Source organism: Patagioenas fasciata, chromosome Z (genome assembly GCF_037038585.1).
Source record: "Patagioenas fasciata isolate bPatFas1 chromosome Z, bPatFas1.hap1, whole genome shotgun sequence".
In the NCBI taxonomy this organism is placed as follows: Eukaryota; Metazoa; Chordata; class Aves; order Columbiformes; family Columbidae; genus Patagioenas; species Patagioenas fasciata.
In genome coordinates this window covers 80,264,091-80,287,930 of record NC_092560.1, presented here as the reverse complement: position 1 = coordinate 80,287,930, position 23,840 = coordinate 80,264,091, and the positions used below count along the sequence as shown (strand labels likewise).

Below are 23,840 nucleotides of genomic sequence, written 5' to 3'. Positions count from 1 at the left end.
GAGTAGTTCTATGAAGAATCCAAGGCCCAGTCCCCCAATTTTGGATAGTGGGACCAAGTACATAGATAGATGGTCTATTGCTATTTTCTTTGCATTTAGTTTGCATTTATATTCTTTGAGTACTTTATTCAGCAAGACCTAGTAGAAAGATTCAAATATTCACAAACATAAACTAAAACCTCAAGTCTCAAGTATAAAAAATGTAAGGTAAAGCAATTGACTTACATCAAGGTTTTCATTGTCTGCAAGCTCCTTTGTCTTTGAAGTAAGAGGCGGTGAGGAAACAGGTGGAATAGGACTCATTATCTGGGAACTACATAAAGGAAAACATGTAACTGGCATAAGTCAAAGTTCTTGCATGGTAATAGCAATGCATTTCACTTTCACAGCATAATAAATTCAGAAAACTGGAAAAGTATGTTTGAAGATAGCACCTCATTCCTGTTTCAGAACAAACTGCATGAACTGCACCTTTGACAGCTGCAGTTCCTGGAAATGGAAAAAGCCTGTGCCCGGATAGCTACACAGATTATGGCTGCAAAGGATATTCACTTATATCAAACTTTGCATTTTATCTTCCATAAAAATAAGCATAGATGTGAATTAAGCAAATCTGCATTTTCAGGATAAGCTTTTTTCAGATGTTCTGAAGATGAAATTGCTAACACACAACACCTGTAAACACTCATTTCTGGAATGCAATTACACATAACAGAGCAGGTAAATCCAATGCTTGCAAGAAAAACTATTAGACAGTAAATTTACCTGAAAAGAAGTAATCAAACAGCTCTTCTAATATCTAAGTGTCATTGCAAACCACACCACACATCCCAGGACACCCACTCTACGGCTTAGCAGCAAGATCAATGAAAAGCAGAATATTTGTAATACAGCCTAGTGATGCAAGTGATTGGACACTGAGGCTTAAGACTAAAAATCCTGGAAATTTTTATTAAATATTCACAGCAGACTTTGTTTAATCAAGTTAGTTTGCACCATGCTTAATACCACATTAATTAGATATTTCAGCCTTTCTTTTGAATTCCTGCAAGAACAAAAAGTGAGCTCCCCCAGCTCCTTTACATCCACAGGACTCTCCCTACACCTTCTTTGCAGCAGCAGGAAGAAATTTCTTTCCATTTCAGACTAATTGAAGCAAAGCCTCATACAACAACGTAATTGAAGATATCCTAACTTATGCAAATTCAGAAGAAAGCAATGCCAGTGTTTTTCCTGCTCTTCAGAAGGTGGCTTCGTTTCATGCAGTAAGGTCAAAGACCATAACTTCAAGATTAAGAACATTTGCGCTGTAAACTACCTGTAGTCTGGAAACATATTCTGTGGCATCATGGGGATTAATTTTTTACGTCACCACTTCAAGTTATAAAATACGATGTTGAATACACAATGGTCCTTAAAGAGAAGAAAGAATTTGAGAGTTTAAAATGCTACATGTTTCTGCTTTTCTACTGGAAATCTAAGCTTCTTACCTGTCTATTTCTGCACCATTAGTTCCAGATGTTGTCATGCTTTCTGACATTGAACCTTGACTGTCTCTCTTGCTAGGTTCCAGTCCATTCTTTATATCATCAAAGTTTTCGTACTTCAATGCCTGGACTAACTGTAGCAGGTACATCAGCAAATCCTAACGGAGGAAAAAAAAATGAAAACTGAGGGAGTCAGTCAAAGCTGAACAGGGCTCCATATGTTTCCAAAATTCTTACCTATAGAAAAACTTTAGGATTTAGTGACCTATAAAGAAATTGAAATTGAGATCTCCCTAGCAAGCAATATGCAATAGAAAAAGTGGTGTAGAATAGAGTTTGACTCCAAAAGATACTCAGCTATTGCAGTACTTACTTTTTGTTACTCAGAGGTAGTAATTGCTAATTAAGTAAATATTTAAGTGAAATTACCACTTTAAAGTTCTATTTAGTTAAGCTACCCTACTCACTTCCAGCATCCACAAAATAAACCCTTTAGTTTGTTGTTCCCAAGAAGAAAATTCAAGCATAAAATGTGGACTGTGTTTCCAGAAATTCATATTCTCTCCTCCCTTATGCACTATTTATTTTTTTTTTCCTGATTACTTGTGTAGCTGGGGATCCAAGGAAAGCCCACATAACTGATCTATTTTAGAACGAAGAACAGAATTTTAATTACTTGCTGTTTTATAATGAATTTGTCCCCTCTACTATTCAACGTGCTTTGTTCAGTTATTTCAAATTTTTTTTAAAGGATGCATTTTTTAAAGTCAAAGCAGTATGACCTTGGCTACTGAAGTGAGATTGCAAAAAACTGGTGTATTTATGCTCCCTATTTTAAACTCTTGTTAAATCCAAGGATTCAAGATACAGTAATACATTCTGCGTATTTTTTTTTTTACTGTCAAAATAAAATAAAATATATAATCAAAATTTAACATTAGCATGTACTAAGATGTTTCTACTCACAAATCACAGCTCATCTTCTAATGAGTATACAATTAAAAACACCTTATTGCCACAGATGTCTTTCTACTCATTTTCTTCAGCAAGAGTACTGACTGCTTCAATTTACTAGGTGGATTTGTTGGAAATCCTTTAGTAGACTATTTAAGTTCAGAGTGCTGCCACGTACGTTAACATTCAAAATTTATCACTGTTTTCTGGGAAGAACATATGGTTGTTCCACCTCATTTGACAAAGCCAGCTACCACTGGCTGCTCACACCAAGAAAATTATCAGTGAGTGCCATCTAATACGAAGACTTTGCTCCATAAAGAGCTTGTAGTAAATAACATCATAGTAAATTTAAATTTAAATGCCTTTAAAGGTAACAAACATTTAAAGTACTCAATGACACTAAAAATGAGACCAGCTTCCTTTCACAGGTACCCACAGACCAATGAATACCTCATCGTCAGCCTGCTGAAGCCTGGCGACAGCATAACGCCGAACCGTTGGGTTGGTGAAGTGAGATGACAGAAGTTCTAGAGAGTCTTCCACATCCATGGGCTTCCACTTGCCCAGTAGCTCCAGTGCTTGCTTTGCCTCTTGCGGCAGGTCCCAGTTGACACATTTTAAGAATTTTGTCAAGGCCTAGATAGGAAATAGGACAGCTCATAAGTGAAAAGCCAGGCTAAACAAACAATTCAAGAAATCAATGTTTCACCTTAAGGCAGAACTAGATTTAGGCTGTATTTACACAAGCACAGACTTGGGGAACCGTATTGATGTAGACGACAATATGATATTGGATTGTTTCAACACATCCCAAAATACTGCAGCTGGGTTACTTTTAATAAAATGTGAAGCCAATGGTTACTGCTCTACAACAATTACCACCACATAAAAAATGCCCACTGCTGGGGGATTATTTAATTCACTTCAGGCTTGTGATGTGCTATTACTTATTCTGGTAATGTCAACCCTTGTAGAAAATGATGAAGCTCATCTTTAATAATTTTTCTCTGCTGAAGACAAAATCGTCAAAATTGGTATTTTAAGCTGATAGTCAGTGCTTGCAGGAAGACTGCTGTAGTAATAGCCAGTTCATATGATTTAAGAGGGAAAATTACAGTCACCAATCTTGAAATCAGTAACATTAAAGAAAATGTTAAAATATTCTTCACTGGCTTCTAAGACACTGAAGCACTGTACCTCCGCAAGGACAGAACACTGCAGAATGAGTGCCAGATGAAGCATCTTTTACATTAATAAGTCCTCTCAAATCATTCAACTTACCTTCTCCTGATTAGTAAGGTAATATCTGAATTTCCAAACTAGATCCTGTTCCTCATACGTTAGCTGTTTTGTCGGTGGATAACTCACTATGATCTAGTAGACACATAGTCAGGAAGTGAGGTTAAAAACATGAACGGGCATAATCAACAAGTTAACAGACTACACTGTGACAAAGCACAGCACTGACAACACACAAAAATAGCCAGGACAGAAAAAATTTCCCAACATCACCAAGTTCTCACGCTATTGTGATGATGCTCCTCAGTTATCTAGTTGATAGAACTGGCAGGGCTGGCCAACATACACAGTTACATTAAGACTACCATTAGCACCTACATGATATGTGCACAATATGCTTTCTTTTATCTCCCAAGAACTGTTTTATACAAAAATAAGCTAGTACCCTCTGCTCCTTTCTGAGTTCGACCCAGCTAACTAAGCACCTGTAAGAAACATTTAATGATGTTTCTCCATTGATAACTTTCTTTAAACTGAGATTAATTTTCCTTAAATTATTATGATATATAAATACCAATCTACCTAATAAAATTGAATATGGCCATCATATGACTGACTTACATTAAGCTGATCTCGCGTAGCAGCATTAGGCTTCAGATCATGATCAGAAGGTCCACTTCTTAAACTTCGAGCAAGTTTGTGATGTTTGCTTTCTACTAAGTTCTCCTAAACACAGATGGTAAGTCAGTATCCATAAATATCTAAACCCCAGAGAAAACTACTGCAATGAAACCATCTAGCAAAGACTCATCAGTATCTTGAACAATGCATGAGAGTTAAAATTCACATCTAAAACTACAGCATCTTCTGGATTTTTTTTGCTGTTCTTTTTAGAAAACAAAAACTCCTTCTATTTTACGTGGAGGGTTGTTGGGGATTTTGAGGTCTGTGTTTCTTTTTATTTTTTACTTCACGCAATATACAAACCTTATCTTGCCTTTTGGTGAACTGCTGCAAAATGCAGGCGTTTCAGTCAACACGTCTGTGATTCAGACAGCACGCAAATGTGCTAGCTGCTTCATAAATAATTTTAGGATGTTTGCAATATAAAGCTTTGTATGCAAGAAAAACTTCTCAGAAAGTTTTCCCACTGTTAATGCCATGTTAGCAACAGTAGGAGCCACAATAGGAGCCACGGTGTAAGCGAGTTTTCAGCAGCCAAGGCAGTTTTCAGCATTGTCAGACTTGCTCTTGCAGTGTTAGATTACACGGTGCTCAAACGGTGTTGCCAGTAGAAGCCCACTTACATTAAGGTTCCCAAAGCTGCCAATACCAGTTCCACTGAATTGGCATCCACAATAATGGAAATCTTTTCTAGAACTGTACTTAGGCACTGTCTACATGAAAGACAACGTACAAGAAAGTGTAGGGAGAAAAATATTTTAACAGATGAAGTCACCACAAGTTACTGCACCTTCCTCTAAATTTCTTCAACTCCCTCTCACCTTATATTCCCACCCTCTGACCTCTTTTGCCAACAATCCCCCTTCTCTGTTCTTCTACACCTCGGAAGTAAACAGATCAGGTATGGAAAGAAGGAGATGAACATAAGCACTAAGTCAATTCTTGTATTATTCTAGCAGCAGTAGGAAAAACATAATTACAAAAATCAAACCCACTGATATTTCTCAACTGGTCAAATACATCTTTCCAATGGAATTTTTAAATATTAAAGACAGCAATACAGGCAAGCTTTCATCTCCATTTATGAAAACTTCAGCAATACAATACCAAATACTGCATTACATGGAGCATGCTTACCACAGACATCTGGGGATCTGGAATCTTAACAATTTCAGAACTTGTTAGAATTGGAGATGATTCATCACCATCCTGAATGACAAAAAGTTAAAGGCGTATTAGACATTTCAAGTTTTTAGGGAAAACAAATAAACAAACAAACAAACAACGCGTCATAGTAAAGTTTTGTGAATTACGCTACAGTTAAAGAATGATGCAAGTGCACCTTGCTGACTAGTCATAAAGGGGAAATCAGAATATAAGAAATGGATTATTTTTCTTGTTAAATTTTTGCCAGATGATAAACAAGGTCGCAAGTCAGAAGAAAGTTCATCCGAGAAGGTGTAGCTTGGCAATTCCCTATCATACTGGCACACAGGTGAGTGAAGAAATTGACATCATCATTACATGCGTCCTCTAGAAGCACAAAGAGGAACCAAATAAGGGTCCATATTTACAGCAAAAACAAAACATTTCCTAGAAATAACAACCATGTTGCAGAAAATACCTCCTAATAGTACAACGCAGAAGGATTTAGGAAGATATACGTGTGCCTATCTATCACAGGTACCACATGGAGCATTACAGTCTCTTGTATTATAGAAGTCCACACTGTGCTGCTCTGGAGCAGTACAACAGGAACATGCTAGTTTTCCTTAGGGGAATCTATCCTGTTGCTGCATAAATACGGAAAAGGAGAAGCTAAAAGTTCTGTATTTGAACCAAGCAGAAGGTGTCATGTGCCTGCCAGCACATGACAAAAACGGTTTACCTCTTGCAGTCAAACCCAGCTGTTTTTTTCCCTTAGAAGTGTAACTAAGCATTGACACGATCTACAGAAGAACATTGCATTTAACAGAGTGTAAAACAGAAAAAACAAGACAACACCAGCATAATACATTCTATGCTGTATTTGTATTTAGTTTGTTCTCACTTATTTTGCAGTAAATTTCAGCTAAGAATAAAATTTTTTGACATATCAACATTTCGCTCATTAAGTGAGATTCTGAGATAACTTGCTCTAGGTCTGCTTCTGCTCCCACCCTCCTTTTTTGTCTTTTCCTTCTGCTTTGGCTTTGCTTTTATACTTTTCAGATCATTATATACTAGTTTTACAAATTCAAATTATTAAAAAAAAAAAAAAGAAATTTTTTGGGGGGCGAAAATCCTTCTGAAAATAAACACATCTGATGATAAGAGATGACAGACTGATTCCTAATTGGTTCTCCTCCTAATCAACACTGCAACAAGGCTGCAGTCTGACTCGACTTTTCTTAAACAAAGAGTTACCAATGCCTCAGTGACAAACAAGTTTCCACTCCATTTAGACCCTTCACATAGAAGTGCTGAAGCAAAAACCATTGACACAGGAGTGAATTCACTAGCACCTAACAATTGTATAAGTTCCTACTGAAGCATTTATAACATCCATACTCCATGTGGATTCTCTAGGAAGTAGCAGTAATAACACCCATACTACTACATCTTTTTCTTGGTGAAAACATTCAGATAAAAAGCCTGTAAAATAGAAGAGTCTGAAAAATCTTTTAAGCTGGTAAAAATGGAGCACCAACCACACAACGAAACGCCTATGAACAGCTATTACCAACTCAGTACTTACTACGAGGAGAGTGACAAAAGCACAATTGCTTAATATTTGCTTACTTACAAAACTAAAAAAAATATACAAAGCCTTTCAGTGCCTCCTATCAAAATGTTCATAATACCCTCTAAAAAGAAGACAGGGAATTTTTTCAAGTGTTAAAAGACTTACTTGTAAACTTATTGCAAGCTTCATTTTTTAACCTTTCAAAAGAAATTTTATAATGACGGTCCTTTAAACTTCTCAAATGCAGTTAGATTATGCTGAAAAGCCAAGCCTTAAGCTTTAACCAAAACTTACTATGAAATCAGGTTTTGCCAAGCATTCATGAGACAAGTTACTGTGTCAGGAGTTAACAACATTTTCAAAACAGAGTATTTTGTAAAATCCTCAACAAAGTACAACAGCATTAGTTTGCCCATGAAGGACGTCAGTTGTTTAATTTGCTTTCCAATTAGATTAACACGCTGTTCTAATTGTCTGTCATACTTGGAGTGTGTCACATGGATCACTGTGACCATGACCACATGAACTGCCTAAATCATACCAATGCCTGAGGCTCAGTTCTAATTTACAATCTGAATTTGTTCAAGTGCATGCTTTTGAAGTGTCTCTCCTGATGATTGCCATGTAGAAACTTTGGTTAACATCATGGAAGTTTCAGAAATTTCTAACATCCTCCAACTGCGAACAGACAACCAGCTCACATGACCTGATTACACTTAATCTCAAGTACAAGTACATTCAAGCATAAGCACTAAGACACCAGGCCTTAAGCAACAACTCCTTCACTCTACAAATCAGCTCCTCTTGGCTGTGTTACCTGCTAGCACAGCCAGAACCTGAGATGACCTGCTGTTCTGCCACTGGGAAACAAAAGCAACATCTATACTAAACTGCATTAACTTCCTTTAAATTGGTATGTCACAAAGCTTCAGCGGTATTTCACTGCACTGGTCAGTGTGTGTGACTTTATATAACTATTAGAGTCCATTTAAGAAAGTCAACAAAATTCGCAGAATTTTCTGAACCAGCAAGGTTCTTTATACTTTCCTTAAAATCAGTTTCACAACATCAGTAAATAAGGAGATTCTATTTATCTTATTATTTAGTTAAAACACCATTTTGAGTAACATCAATGCAATCCAGCTTCTCCCACACAAAAAGTAAATGGACACTGAGTGCTGTAGACACTACTATTTTCTTCCTTCAGGCCACAAAAAAGGTTCTGATTATAGGCCTTTTTTAATGAACTCAAAGCAGCAGTGCTATCAGCTTATTTATTCGAACAAAGGTTTCACTTGAAACCTGCACAAAAAAAAAAAGTTAATGATACATGCTACTATTATTTGCATTCGGAAAGTCACACTGAATTTTTGCCTAAATAGTGAATCAGAAACAATGCTCTCATTACTAGCAGACTAATACTCTTCACGTCCTGAATGCTGTATTAAGTTAAAAGAGACCATGGAAAGAGCCACTGCCACTTGACTTCATTGTAATTGAATGTTGAGTCAAAGAATCTCAAATTTCTATCAGCCACTATTTAGCAGGCTAGTTCTTCGTAAACACTTCAAAACAAATCTATCAAGAAAACTGTGACAAGTAATCTCCACTTCAACTATCAGTCACAGGCAGGTGACAACAGAACGAACTTTCATTAGACTCACTATACTGGATTGGTGATGCTGGATATATATACTGTACACTGTCATCGAAAGCATGACAAAACTGAGAACACAGGCACTAATTTATGTACTGTTTCCTATTGCTGCCAGAAAAGGGTCAAGAACTTGTTGAAAAGCTACTTCATAACAACAAATCCCTCAAACTGCAGCTAGTTATAGCTTTAATATGTATTATTACCCATTCAACTACTTTATTATCACAAGAACAGCCAATTCAGTCATTTTGTTCTATGCACTTCTAATATGCTTCAGAAACATCTGTTAAAAGAAATATCATAGAATCATTGAATCTTTATGATTGGAAAAGACCCTCAAGATCATCATATCCAACCATAAACTAAAACTAGCGCTAAACCATGTTCCCTAGGAATCTCACCTGTACATCTTTTAAACCACTGCAGGGATGGTGACTCCATCACTTCTTTGGGCAGCCTGTTTCAATGCCCAACAACCCTTTCCATGAATAATTTTTTTCTAATATCCAGTCTAAACCTCCCCTGGCACAACTTGAGGCCCTTTGGTCTTGTCCTATCACTTGCTACTTGGGGGAAGAGACCAACACCCTCCATGCTACAACTTGCTTTCAGTGATAAGGTCTCCCCTCAGCCTCCTTTTCTCAAAGCTAAACAGTCCCAGTTCCCTCAACCGCTCCTCATCAGACTTGTGCTCCAGTACCCCCACCAGCTCCACTGCCCTTCTCTGAACTTGCTCCACAACCTCAATGCCTTTCTTGTAGTGAGGGGCCCAAAAATCAACACAGGATTCAAGGTGGGGCTTCACCAGTGCCGAGTACAGTGGCACAATCACTGCGCTGGTCCTGCTGGCCACACTGTTCCTGATCCAAGCCAGGATGCTGGTAGCCACCTTGGCCACCAGGGTCACTGCTGGCTCATATTCAGCCACTGTCAATCGACACCCCCAGATCTTTTCCCACAGGCACTTTGCAGCCGCTCTTCCCCAAGCCTGGAGCGTTCATGGGGTTGTTGTGACCCGAGTGCAGGACCTGGCACTTGGCTTTGTTGAACTTTAGACAACTGGTCTCAGCCCAACACTGTATGCTTCAAGTCCGAATCTCCTTTCCCACAGTTTGCATATCTTTAAAGCAATAATGATGACAAAGAAGAAAACTGTGTGTGAATCAGGAAGAATTCACCTACAATGGTGGGTTTCTGGAGGTGAGGGAGAGAAATCATTTTTAGGAAGGGCACATTCAACTATGAAAATAAAAGCACCAAGAGGACAGAAAGCCACATAGTAGCCATGCTCCTCAGACTGCACCTGTAAAAAGTATAGCACATTCTAATGTAAAAAGCTAACAGTTAGTAAGATGTTTCAATATTTTGTTCATATGCCATTCTCTCAGGAAAAAAATACTTGTTTGATTTCCAAAGAAGTAACTGTACTTTGTTTCAGGAAGGAATTTGACACATTGTAGGTTTCATTCTGATTTGTAACACAAGGCATTTTTGTAACAGTAAAGTCCTCTACAGTAGCCAGTTCTAGAAGTGTCTAGATGCACCATGAATCAAACTATTCCAAAGGCAAAAAGAATTGCTATGGTGGGGAGAGGTCCCATCGTCAACTACATTCCACTAAAAGAAATGCTAAAGAGCTACCCTAGACATCTCCCTAAGGCACAGTTTCACCAAGATCACCAGAATTCATTAAAAAAAAAAAAAAAAAAAAGAAAAATGCATACACACAAAGAAATGCACAAAACCCAACTGAACACACCAAAAAAATACAAAAACTCATCACCCTAAACACATCCCACATATTTGCATCAGGCTGTGGGAAGAGACACCAAGAGACAAATGGAACCACCGTTCCCTCCCGGCACATTCAAAGGCGGTCACCACTGCACCGGCTATGTGGACAGAGTGCAGACATCCACATGCATTACTTTTATATCACGCCTGCAAGACACGGCTCTTACAAGGTCCTAGAAAACCTCTTAAAACAACCATTCATTTTCGCTATGACTGCAGTAATTTGAAAAAGAACCTTAAGAGCTTCTTCTGAAGTGGCATCTCTGTTACAAGTTCTGAAACTATTGTTGTTAATAGTTCCAGATATTCAGTAACACCTTAATTCAATGGGCTAGATTAATATCATTTAAACAGTTCTGTGTTCAAACATCCACAAGTTTGAACTTGCAACAGATCATATAGTTGAGACAGATTCTGATCTGTGCCTTCTCAGAATTTTTTTTTGTGGAATCTCGCTTCTTGCAATTTATTACATTTATTACTACATTTTTCAAAACCTTCTTGAGGAATCTTAAGTTAGACCACAGTTCTTCTGTCCATATCAACTGCTAAAGTCACATACATAGAAATACCTGTCATCTATTTTCTATTACATTAATGTTTTTTGGACTGAACTACTGATTGTTTAAAATTCTCAGAATACAAGCTGCTTAAAATCAGTGCTTCTGATCTCAACAAGACCCCGGTCTCTTTTTCTACTTTTGTTTTTCCCATAAAGCTGCATCATCCAGTAACCAATTTCTTGATTAATCTCAATGTGCTGAAATTTTAAGAGTCAATCACTGACAAATTTTTTTGAAACCAGATTACAGGTATACTGCTTTTTCTATTGCAGTGGGTCTTTGCACAGCACACAGGTTAATCAAAGTACTGATAAAGCCTTTCAATGCCACACGGTTAAACTCACTGTTAATCCTTCATGCCATTAAATCTGAACTCCTAAAATAATCACTGAAGGCACCACTTCAGAGATCTGTTTTGTAACAGAAATAAAAGAGGAAAGACTTTCCAATCCAGAAGTCTTTTACTTAATTGACTTCCAAAACATTTTCATCGTGAAAGACTAAACTTCTGTATTTGTTAGTTTCAGATAAAATGTTAACCAGCAGAGCTCCTGTGTGAAGTTTTAATAACTTACCTTTTATAAAGTTACCAATCAATATAGGTACACATCCTCCTGATATAAGACATCATATTACACCCAGTTACTCTGAAAGTACTGCTGGATGACTGAAGGAACCATAAATCAAAAAGTTTTTAATCCCTCACACTTACTAAATTCTGTAATCTTGAACTGCATTACACGAATTATTGACTTCTGCAATCTTGTTGCATCTGTACTATTTGATTTGTATGTACATAAACAGTTGCCACTGACAGCTGTCTGCCGCTATCCTGCAGCAGAATATTTCACCTCAGCAGAAAAACCTACCCATTTTACGTGCATATGTTGCTTTTTGAAGAAGATCATAAAGCCTGCAAGGCACATACCTTCTCGTAGTAAACTATTCCATATTCTTTATCATCACACTTGACGCAACGGAATTCAATCATCAGGTACATAAAATTAGAACTTCGTTTTTCCCTCTGAGAAGAGAACCACCACAGATGTGTATCACATATTCAAGTGCATCAATCTTCAGCATTCTCAGTACAGCAATTACCCTACTTCATTTGTGCAGTAACTGATTAATTAGATTATCAGTTGTTGTAGCAATTATTCAGTTAATCACTTCATAGCACTACTTGAGACCATATCACCTTCTTCCTGACATTCTTACTTCCTTATGTCTCCCCCTCACGACAAACAACCACATGCAACAGATAAAATCATTCTTTTCATCAGTGGGTTGCAACTATGTGCTAAAGATCTGAAAAAAGGCAATGAAGAATAACTAGATGACAGCTGGATTTTGATGTTTGCCTTTTTTAAAAAAAATCATTACATACAATTATGCATCTCAGAGTCAAAAAACAGAAGACACGAAAACAACAAAAAAAAAAAATCACCATTTTAGATAAAACATTTCAAGGAAGAACTGATCATGTATGCAGTCTTTTAAATGCTTTACCTAAAAAAAGTACTTAGAATTTTAAAATCTATGTAGGAAACAAGAAAGAAGTTATACATAACCATCACCAGGAACATGCATTTAATAAAAAAAAGCAGCATTCCCTTTAATAACGAGCAACTCAAGTTCATTTAAATGCATTAATAATTGGTTGACTCTCCAGCACAGGTAAAGTGCCTCTGTGCTTAAGGCACAGTGCTAGGAATCAATCATTTTTAGTTTTCTGTATTTTTACTTAAAAAAAGGAATAGGTTGAGTCCTTAAAAAAAAAAAGACAACAAACCAAACCCACATAAGGGTTTATAAAAACACAAATTTCAAGTTCAAAAATAATCTGATTTCCAGGGTCTAATTATAAAGAAGATAACAAAAATCTCAGAGAGCAAAGTCAGAAGCAATGGAGTTTGTTGTGCAAGATGAGTATAATCAGTTAACAGTTTGTGGAGTGATTTTGCTCGATGAGGGTTAACACCTCATTCAGGTATTTAACTACTTTTTTTTCAAAATATTCATTCAAACCTTACAAGTGCATTTCCTCAGGATCCAAAATAAAAACCAACAACGCTGAACAGGTGTAAAACCAAAGAACAGACTGCATGTCCAAAAAAGGTTCCCATCACACTATAAGTAAGTTATACTAAACTTAAGTAAGTTATACTAAACAGCAATTGTTTCAAGCTATTCCAAATTCCTAATAAATTCTGTTTTCTGTGATGAAGTTTACTTGAAACTGGTGGATGAAAGATTGGACACAAGGCAGCAGTGTGCACTTGCAGTCCAGAAGGCCAATCGTACCTTGTGCTACATCACCAGGAGCATGGGCAGCAGGTGGAGGGAGGTGATTCTGCCCCTCTGCTTCACTCTGGTGAGACCTCCCTGCAGTGCTGGTCCAGCTCTGGGTCCTCAGCATAGGTCACACATGGACCTGCTGGAGAGGGGCCAGAGGAACCACAGGAACAATCCAAGGCTGGAACAGCTCTGCTGGGAGGACAGGCTGAGAGAGTTGGGGTGTTCAGCTGGAGAAGAGAAGGCTTTGGGGAGACCTTATTGCGGCCGTTCTGTACTTAAAAGGGGCCTGCGAGAAAGATGGGGACAAACTTTTGAGCAGGGCCTATTGCAATAGGACAAGAGGTGATGTTATTAAACTGAAAGATGGGAGATTCAGGCTAGAAATAAGAAATTTTTTTACGATGAGGGTGGCAAAACACTGGAACAGGTCTCCCAGAGAGGTGGTAGATGCCCCATCCCTGAAAACATTCAAGGCCAGGTTGCACACGCTCTGAGCAACCTGATCTGGTGAAGACGTCCCTGCTCACGGCAGGGGTTGGACTAGATGACCTTTAAAGGCTCCTTCCAACCCAAGCCATTCTGATTCTCACTACTGGCAAAGTGAAATCAACTTTGGAAACGTAAAGAATTACTTTTCCTTTTATCTATACACTGGCAGTTGAAGAAAAACAGCACAAGTGTCTACACTTAATATCCTAAGCAGGCAGATGACCTACCTCATTGATCATTTCTATTTCTCTAAAGGTCAGTCTGTCCAGCCAGTCCACTTTTACCATGTGACCTTGTCGATGAGACTTGGTGAGCTGCATGAAAAAACACAATACCATTTAAATTGCTCAGAGCAATAAAAATAATATCAGAATTACAATTTAAAAGAGATGCTAACACAAAATCATGGAGAAAAAAAAGAAACTGGAAAAAACTGTTTGCATGGTACACACAGCTAAGCTATACCATACCTTTGTATTTTTAACACATTAAAACAGGAACCTGTTTTTCAAGAAAAGTCACATGACAAAGCTATTTCAATTTTTATGTTACTAAATTTCATATAGTAAAACTTAAAAAGCCCAACAAAAGATACTTCAAACACTATCCAAATTTAATAATTCTGCCCTTGTTAGCTTTATCTAACCAAGTTTTCTGATTGGGACATACACATCACAAAAGGTCAGCTGAAGACTTACAGCGAGTCATAGAGAGCTTGTTTTCCCTTTCATTTTAGTCATCTGAAAAGTAGTTCAAGTTTTACTCCTATATCTACATGTTGCTGTAGTAATAGTAAGAAGTTGAGTTGTTTAAAGGACTACCTAACAGTAGAAGAGCAGAAGTAACCTATAAGCCATACTACCTGTAGCTTCAGATGCGTTGACACACAATATTTTTGAAAAAAAATCAGCATACAAATATGAACAATTATCATATTTTCAGTTCCAATTAAACTACAGGCGCTCCTCAAAAAAATCATTAATTCTTGCAGTATGCAAGAAGAGATGTGAAAGGACTAGAAGACATCAGGTCCTTTCATGTTTCAAATAAATCAGTATCTGTCTAGAAAACAGCTAGTGAAGAGACCGGCAAAACTATTCCTATTAGGGGAAAGGTTACAACTACTCAATCAACTTTGTTCTGTGGTCAACCAGCCCATCCATGAGCATTTGAATTTGAACAGGCCATACAATTACACCACCTACTATTTCTTGCCCAGCCGGTGGCTAGGGCATAGGCAATATGCAAAGAGTACCAGGATGTCATATGAACGAAACATATTGTATGCAGGAGAATGCACAATATGTAGCAACAATGTGTTTCCTCCAAGGAGATGAGGTTACTATGAAAAAAACATATAGAAGACTTAAGATTTGCTACATGCTGGGAGTTGTCCAGACTGCACATTTTGTCAGATACTTGCACTAGACTTTCAGTAGCTCATCACTACAGATACAAAGACTTGATACTTAGTCTCTGTCTACATAGCTCCCTTAGGCTGCACTACTATGATCAAGAAATGGGGCAGCACCACTGGCAGAAAGCTTTAATGAGTTTTCGTTATAAATTCAAGGTGAACTAGACTAATAAAAGAGAGACTCTAAATGAAAGTTCTTTTATGGCTGTGATAAATCTCTAGATGAGAAAATGGACATATTTACGGCACTGGACCTATCTTTCACTGGAACAAGGTGAGGACGAAAGCTAGGAGTTCAAGATTAAGAAGAAAGTACACTAAGTAAGTGGGTCGAGTCATTCGGCAACCTTGGGCTAAGCTTATCTGAAGAAAGAGAGATCAGCTAGTAAAACACTTCAAAAACTAACATTTACTGATCAAATCCAGAAGCAGGTTTGATTGCAAAAATACGTTGTCATCAAGCCGGGAGAAGAAAACACTAATATTGGTCAACTTTTGAAGTTCTACTCAAATTCTTTCTAATGTCATACACATTTGAACACTACATCAGTGTTACATCTAAAGGACAGCTATTGAAAGAAACTAGACTGTCCTCACAAGTTACTGGTAGAAGCACCCCTTGCCCAACTTGATGGAATTTTAGCTTTGAGCATCTTCAAGGAACATTCAGATTTTCATTCTTTACAAAGAATTAGGATGTTTTAACAACAGAATGCTATATATATTAAAAGGTATTTAAACGTCTTCTTTTAAAAATACTTCAGAAGCAAATGAGTATGATTTAGTTTACTCATTCATAAAAATCCCGTGAAACATCTAAACAATCAAACAAAGACAGCTTTCACATGAGAAAATAACATGAGAAGCCTGTCTTCATTCCCCTCCAGTAAAAGTGAAAGCTTTTCACATACATCTTAAAGGTTACTTGCTATTCCATCACCTTTGCCAAGCGGCTCATTTGATCTTCAGAGACTGTGCTGCTGGTTCTCCCAGGAGTTTTGGTGGGTTCCGAACCATCAGCTTCTACGTTGGGCCAGACTTTCAAATCGTGCATTCCTTGACGAAACATACTGCAGGGAAAAATGCAGAACTGCTTCAGTAAATTCAAAATAACACAGCCGTCAGGAATTAAAGTACAGCAGCAGCTGTAAGAAAACGAAGGAGCTTCCTTTGCCAAACATAGAAAAATATGCTGCCATGCATAATTTAACTGAGCTGCAAAAGCACCTTGCACCTTGTGCCCTTTATGGCCTTCATTTTTATTGGTACACGGAGTTTAAACAAAAATGAGTAAGTCTGAGATAACTTATTTGGCAAGTGGAAGAAAAATGGGTAATTCCCAAAGTCAGTGAGGTGGTACGAATGCAAACTGAGGACACAGCTTGACCTTCATATTTTTATTATTTGTAATGAAGCAGAAAGTATTCCTCTTGACTTGCAAATTATAATACTGACTTTAGGTCTGACAGTCTGAAAAAAAAATCAACTAAAAAGCTACCTAAGTTTCACTTGAAGGTCAACTAATAAAAAGCTGCCTTTTGAGCTGCCAGCTGAAAAAGGAAAACAAAACAAAACAAAACAAAAACAAACCACCAACCCTCAGCACACCATTTTCTCCATCTATGCTTGAAATTGAACTGGTAATTGAAACTGCGCAGTGAACAAAACTTTGAAGGGTAACTGACCACACCTTTCCTCTGCAAAACCCTGCAACCCTTGCATACTTCTGCTGATCCACCTCTGAAAGATGCCCCAAGAAATCAAGTGCATTTGTTTTGCCAATAAGAGGTGATCACTTAACTTTAACAACTTTGGGTAATTAGAACTGGAAATATTTTAACCTTGAATCTACACATCACTTTGTAGAATACCACTACAAGGGTTTCCATTTACAAGTAAATACAAAATTTTGATATTATTTGCATCTTTCTGTCCATTGACTTTCCCCAGGCCCCACATGCTGGAAGGAAAAGTAGATTTTGTTTATAAACTATACCTTAAGAATTCTGTAATGCTTTAAAACCTATGAGGAGTCTTTGAAGAACAGTGCAATTGATCCAGTTCCATGTTCTGCCCTAAAACCATGTCACTGTTTTTGTCAAAACAGTATCTTCACTGACAGAGATACAACCTATCTCTACAATCATTTTCTGCATTCAAGTATCACTAGAACAGCTTTCCTAATGCTAACCTTAACTTTACCTGAATTTCAGTTTAGCATAATCACTTCTTATCCACTGGCAAGACCAAAAAAAGGCTCTTTCTCCCTATTTTCCAATGCTACTTACATAATAGAAATGTGCTCCTATAGTTGTTTCTCCAGCCTCACCAGTCTTTACTCCTCCTCCATCACACCTATTTGCTAGACGGTCAGGACATGGACTCCCTTAGAATCAGTGGTCAGCAGCTTGCTTAAAATCACTTAAACAGAACTGAACATATCCCAGTCAAGTGGACACGTATGGAAAAGGAGAATGTAACATTTTCCCTGATGCATATAGTTGTAGACTGTTCATATATTCCATGTTGCTTGCACATTTCATGTGGAGATCAGATGACTAGGGGTCTGGAGCCCTGTACATATTCATCTGGTGAAACTGCTTTAGCAAGCGGGTTGGACTCCAGATGTCCTTTCCAACTCTAACTATTCTGTGATTCTGTGATTTCAGAACTTCATCAGAATGCTGAATTGTGCAAAACTTAAGGTTCACTGCAAAATCCGCATCTTTTACTCTGTTTTCCTCGGCTGCTGCTCCCCATTCCATATTTGACTACAATCAGTTACAAAAAGTACCAGCACCTCATACTTTTCCTTAAACTGCATCTTATGGTTTTTTTCAGTCCCCTTTGCACTTAGCCAAGATCTTTTTGATGTATTGTCATCTTCCAGCACACTTGTAATTTTTCCCATCTTGGTGTTACCATTCACAAATTTACCAAACCCACCCTCTATTAGATCACAGATGATTAATTTTGAAAATTCACGGTTTACTGAGTTACACTTTAATCCTTATAAATAATACCACATTAACAGCCGAATTGCAAGCCAATTAAATCAATTATCTTAAGTAATGAGTATTGGCATTCAAGCATCACAAAAATATAAACACAAAGTGATCTCAGTATTTGCTACCTTAAAATCCAGCTTACAGCTTGAGAAAAAAAAAAACAACTAAATTTTGGCGTTATAAAAGAGAAGACTTTTTTTTTTTGGCAACACTGTAAAATGTTTGACATTACACTTACGAAGAAATAGAGTAAATCAAACGTGAAACTGTTAATCTGGTTTAAAAAAAAAAAAAATTAAAAAAAAACCCAAACCATAAAAAAACTTTTCGAAACCACTGCTACCTTACTATTCACAAGCCAGCTTCAAACCTGTATGACAGAAGAAAAAGCAGTATACCCATATTTCCCAAAGAGCGAGACTGTTGTTCCTCCCACAGGAACTGCTTTACCAGGTCCATATACATCCCAGATGGTCAGAGCTACTTGTGCATTGCGAGGCAAGTCTGGATACTTCACAGGCAACTTCAGCCATTCATTCCAACTGCAGAGAAATACATTTTATTAGTCATAAAGATCTGGAATTCAAGTTATTCTGTATTAGTTTATTCAACTCAATTCAGATTCTAGTTAGAATATGAACTTCTAATGGCAGACAGACTATTTTCTTGTGGGCTTTAACCATTCAAATACTTGTCTTGTGCATAATTGAAAGGCTAGAGACCAAAGGAAAATACTGTAGCTTAATGACCAAGTACCAAAGATCAGTCTGTCCAGTGAACAGCACAAAAATGTGCTAATCCAGGTCCTAGAATTTATTTAAGTAGTGAGTCCAGTCACACAAGTAATAATTTTATTTCTTACCCATTACCCAAAAAAGTTGGTTTTGTGCTATCAGGGCAACACTTAATAAACATACAGAGACTTGAAGAGACATAAGTTATTTGGAAAAGACAACAGAAAACACATCTTTCTGATGCAAATAAAAATATTCTGATACATTTATGTAATTGATGCTCTAGGAACTAATAGGAATATGAAATAAAAGGCGGTCACTTACTTCCATCTAGTGCTAAAAGCTTTGTAGGAAGTTCTAACTGGAAGAGCAAGAGGTTTCCCTTCTGCAAACACCTGACAAGTTACATACAGGTCAGAGCACGTTTCTTGATACAGTCCTGAGAACTTCAGCATCGGATCTTCTAAGAGAGCTTTGTAACTCTTCTGTTCTCTTTTCCCTTCCAGACTTCCTCTGGGGGGAGGGCAGAAAGGAAGGTGGGAAAATAAATAAAATAAATAAACAAAAAATGACTCTATCCACAGTAAAAATCCTGTTCTATTTCCATGTCCTATATTTAGATTACCCAGTACTGAGACTATCATCACTTTGCATTACTAGCCAGCAGCAAAATCCAAATATTGGAGAGGAACTCAGGATGTGAAGTGATGAACAAATACAGAATTTTATTTAAGAGGGTCGCAGGGAAGAGCAGTGGAGGGAAGAATTACTTGTTTGTCTTTTCAATTGACATAACTTCTTCTAGTATAACCTGTAGATTTTCAGACAGCATCAAATGAGGTATCCTAAGCAGGGCAACAATGAGATGAGAGATGCTGCTCTTATTATTGAAAAGAACAACTATCAATATACATGTGCTCCAAATACTATTTGGGGGTGGGGAAAAACAGACAAACAACAAACACAACCCACAAAGCAAAAAAACACATGCAAAAAGGCTTATTTTTAAGCTGTTTGAAATGTGAAACATATTACTAGCTTTGGATGCCAGTCCAGTCATCTCTCAAATCAACAACAAATCAAAGGTCAACTAAGTAGGCTGTTCAAACCAAACTTGATTAAAGCCCTGCGAAAATTTACAGCAAGATATTGTCAGAGTAAATTGATAGAATTTCTCAGGCCTCAGCTACACTAACATGAAAACAATCATGCATATTATATATCTGACTGTGGATGCACATGTGAAAACATAAAAGGAATTGTGGTAGTGATGGGAAAACATGCAAGATTGATCTTCCACCAAACAAAATTCTTTAAGTACCACAAAAATACTTCAGAATAGGTGAACAAGTTTCTTGCAAGAAAGTAGCCTAGCACATTCCAGGCCGCAATATGCTTTGATGCACAAAAAAATCTTAGTTATATTTTCCATTAGGCAGGATGAATTAGCAAAGAGGGCACATGCATCTGACTTCGGATATCATCTTTCATTCATAAGCTAAACAAGCCCCAAACAAACTTTTCCAAGTTAGTTTTAAAAAAAAGTGCAATACACCTTAAAGTAGCAACATTAGGTATACTAGATTTTAAAGACAGCTACCCCACTTCTGCACAAATGCAAACATTCAACTGCTGTGATGCAGAAAAATCTCAAAAAATTAAAAAATGAACCAGCAAATACATCAGAGTGCGACAATACCATCTCCAACAAGGGTGCCTGCATATACCCAGTTAGGAATATACGTGTTGGAGCACCTGGACCTTCCTACAACAAACACTCCGGCTAAGAACACCTTGCTTTCAAAGGAGCATGCAAACAAGGAGGAAAAAGGCTACGAAGTTGGTGAAGGGTTTGGAGAGGAAGTCGTATGAGGAGCAGCTAAAGTCACTTGGTTTGTTCAGCCTGGAGGAAAATGAGGGTTACAGCTTCCTCACAAGGGGAGGAGAAGGGGTAGGGGCTGATCTCTTCTCTGTGACCAGTGACAGAACCTGAGAGAATGGCAGGAAGATGTGCCAGGGGAGGTTTAGGTTGGACATTAGGAAAAGGTTCTTCACCCAGAGGTTCTGGAGCACTGGAACAGGCTCCCCAGGGAAGTGTCACAGCCCCAAGCCTGACAGTGTTCAAGAAGAGACTGGCAACGTCCTCAGACACATGGTGTGAACTGTGGGGTTGTCCTGTGCAGGGACAGGAGTTGGACTGGATGATTCTTGTGGGTCCCTCACAACTCGCCGGGTTCTCGACCCGTGACACCTGCAGGCGAAAGGTTATCAAGAGTCTTTAGCATCAATCTTTGCCTAAAAGCACCGCCGTGCACCACGGGACACAAGCGCGTGACCGTCTGTACGGAGTTTAGAGCCAAAATCGCGGCCCTGCTGCCACCGCGGCCCCTGGGACAGGGATGGGGCCGCGCTGCCTTCGCCCGGCAGCGCCGCGGCAAACGGGCGGCGCCGACATCCAGACCTTCCGGTGTTGGTGAGGGGAGATGGAGCCGGCGCCGCCCGATATCCGCACTCCCGCGGGGCAGCCGGGCTTTGGGACCCAGCGCAGCTCCGGCCTCCACCGAGCCGGGAGGGTCCGCGCCGCTCCGCACACCTCCCCGGCCATCCCAGCTCACTTACATCTTCAGCTGCACGTTGATGTCCAGATCGCAGCTGTAAACATAGTAAAGCTTCTCGGTCTCGCCCATGGTTGCCGCCGGTCCGTGCCGAGCCTTCCGCCACAACACCCGGCGGGCATGAGCAGCGACCGCCCCCTCCCCTTGGGCCCCGCCGCCGCCTCGCTCCGAGCATGCGCCGCCGCCGCCATCTTGCTTAAAGGAGGATGGAGCGGAGACGCCGCCGTCTCCAGCTGTAATGGCCCTTCACTAAGATGGCCGCCAGCCTGAGTCAGAAGAGTGGGCGGAGCCAGATGGGGTTGCTGTCCGTACGGCACGCAAGATGGCGGCGCCCATGCGAGGGGCGGCGAGATGGCGGCTGCGCTAGCTCCGTGCCGTATGGCTGCGGGGGGGTGCAGAGGGCTGGGCTGCGCCGTAGCTGCCAGCAGAGTGATGCGCTTTTAGGTTTCAGGGTTCTAACTGGGAGAATCACAGAATGGTTAGGGTTGGAAGGGACATCTGGAGATCAGCTAGTCCAACCCAGTTGCTAAAGCGGGTTCACCCAGAGCAGATCACACAGGATCGTGTCCACGTGGGTTTTGAATGTCTCCAGAGAAGGAGACCCCACAACCTCTCTGGGCAGCCTGTTCCAGGCTCTGGCACCTTCAAAGTAAAGAAGTTTCTTCTCATATTCAGATGGAACTTCCTGTGCTTCAGTCTGTGCCCGTTGCCCCTCATCCTGTTGTTGGGCACCACTGAACAGAGTCTGGTCCATCCTTTTGACACCCACCCTGCAGATATTTATCAGCATTGATGAGATCTTCTCCAGACTGAACAGACTCGGATCTCTCAGCCTTACCTCCTGAAAAAGATGTTCTAGACCCCTCTTCATCTTCGTAGCCCTCCACTAGATTCCCTCCAGTAATTCCTCATCTTTCTTAAACTGGGAAGCCTGGAACTTGACCCTGAACTCCAGATGTGGCCTCACCAGGGCAGAGCAGAGGGGGAGGAACAACCTTCCTTGTCCTGCTGGTCACACTTCTCCTAATGCACCCCAGGTACTGTTGGCCTCTTGGCCACAAGGACACGTTGCTGACTCATGGTTACCCTGTTGTCCACTCCAGCTCTGTTTCCCAGCAGGAAGCTCAGCAGCACCAGGATTTCACAGCATCTCCTACAGCTGAGACTCTCTGCTCTGCAGAAAAGTTCTTCATCTCTAGAACCTTTCTGTGCCCTGGAAGGAGAGTACTGGTTCCACGCAGTCCTTGTGCCTCATGTTTCTCCAGGGGTAGTCACACACCGGTTGATTTTGGAGTTTGCGATTCTTCGTTTATGTTACTAATCCCTTTGCAGGAGGTCAAGCAGAAATGGCGATTGTCTTCTGCCACCCCGTGCAGCAAGCGCTGTGCAGGATGCAGACATCACAGGTTGATCACTGAATTCATTGTGCTGATTTTATCATGTGTCTCTCATGCTTAATTTGAGAATTTTTTTTCCTCATTTGTTAAGTTTTTCCTGAAGCCTCAGCAGTCAGCAGCAGCAGGCAATCAGTGATCATCACCTAACAGAAAACAAAACTGTAAAACGTGTGCAGAATGACTCTGTATCTGACACAGGCAACCAAAAATCACCCATAACTTGTAGATAATTAAATGATTTTAAAAAATCCTTAATGTTTTGAGGGTCAATAAGGATTGCAGGCACTTTTAAGGAAAAAAAATATACACATCATTCCTATCCTACACTTATGTGTCCATGTAGGCAAAGTAACTGGGGCTGACTAAAAAGGAGGTTCGTGTTTTAAGATCCATCAGAGCCACTGAACTTCTCAGAGCTGCTGAATGAAAGTGCAAAAAGTGCTGATTTGGTGTAGCTTACTGTACTTGCAGCAGCCCTAGTCCTAAGGGAGCATCAAGGTAGAGGTGCTCACTCCCAGCACACACTGCTTGTATTTAAAAATGTAATTGTCATTTGGAACCAGCGTGTTCTCCTCCATTTTCACAGCAAAAACTTTTAATGAGTGTATGTGGAAGAACATGCTTCCAGCTGGTCCTTTTCTCTTGCTAGTCAGCAGCAAGGGCGGAGGAGGCCGAAACAGGGGAGGAAAACTTCTTTAAAGAAAAAAGGATTATTTCATTTCAACACGATTTTTTTCCCCTCAGGTGCTGTGACCAGGAGTTGTTTTTTCCTTTTC

General features: G+C 39.3%; 1 protein-coding gene across 2 annotated transcripts in view; it reads right to left on the bottom strand.

The window, feature by feature from the left end:
* Positions 1-21,824, bottom strand: part of PIK3C3 (phosphatidylinositol 3-kinase catalytic subunit type 3) — a 72,946-nt gene extending 51,122 nt beyond the window's left edge. The window contains exons 1-12 of one of the 2 annotated variants that reach the window (XM_065860406.2): positions 21,672-21,824; positions 19,377-19,565; positions 18,717-18,860; positions 16,251-16,380; positions 14,121-14,207; positions 12,035-12,130; positions 5,505-5,576; positions 4,305-4,409; positions 3,726-3,818; positions 2,895-3,080; positions 1,491-1,645; positions 226-313 (exon numbers count right to left, since the gene is read on the bottom strand). In XM_065860406.2, the coding sequence (XP_065716478.1) occupies positions 226-313; positions 1,491-1,645; positions 2,895-3,080; positions 3,726-3,818; positions 4,305-4,409; positions 5,505-5,576; positions 12,035-12,130; positions 14,121-14,207; positions 16,251-16,380; positions 18,717-18,860; positions 19,377-19,565; positions 21,672-21,739 (1,413 nt within the window). In that variant the 5' untranslated portion in view covers positions 21,740-21,824. Of the gene's footprint in view, positions 1-225; positions 314-1,490; positions 1,646-2,894; positions 3,081-3,725; positions 3,819-4,304; positions 4,410-5,504; positions 5,577-12,034; positions 12,131-14,120; positions 14,208-16,250; positions 16,381-18,716; positions 18,861-19,376; positions 19,566-21,107; positions 21,250-21,671 lie in introns of those variants that run through there. The other variant, XM_071801717.1, reaches the window with a different exon arrangement.
* Positions 21,825-23,840: the final 2,016 nt, after the last annotated feature.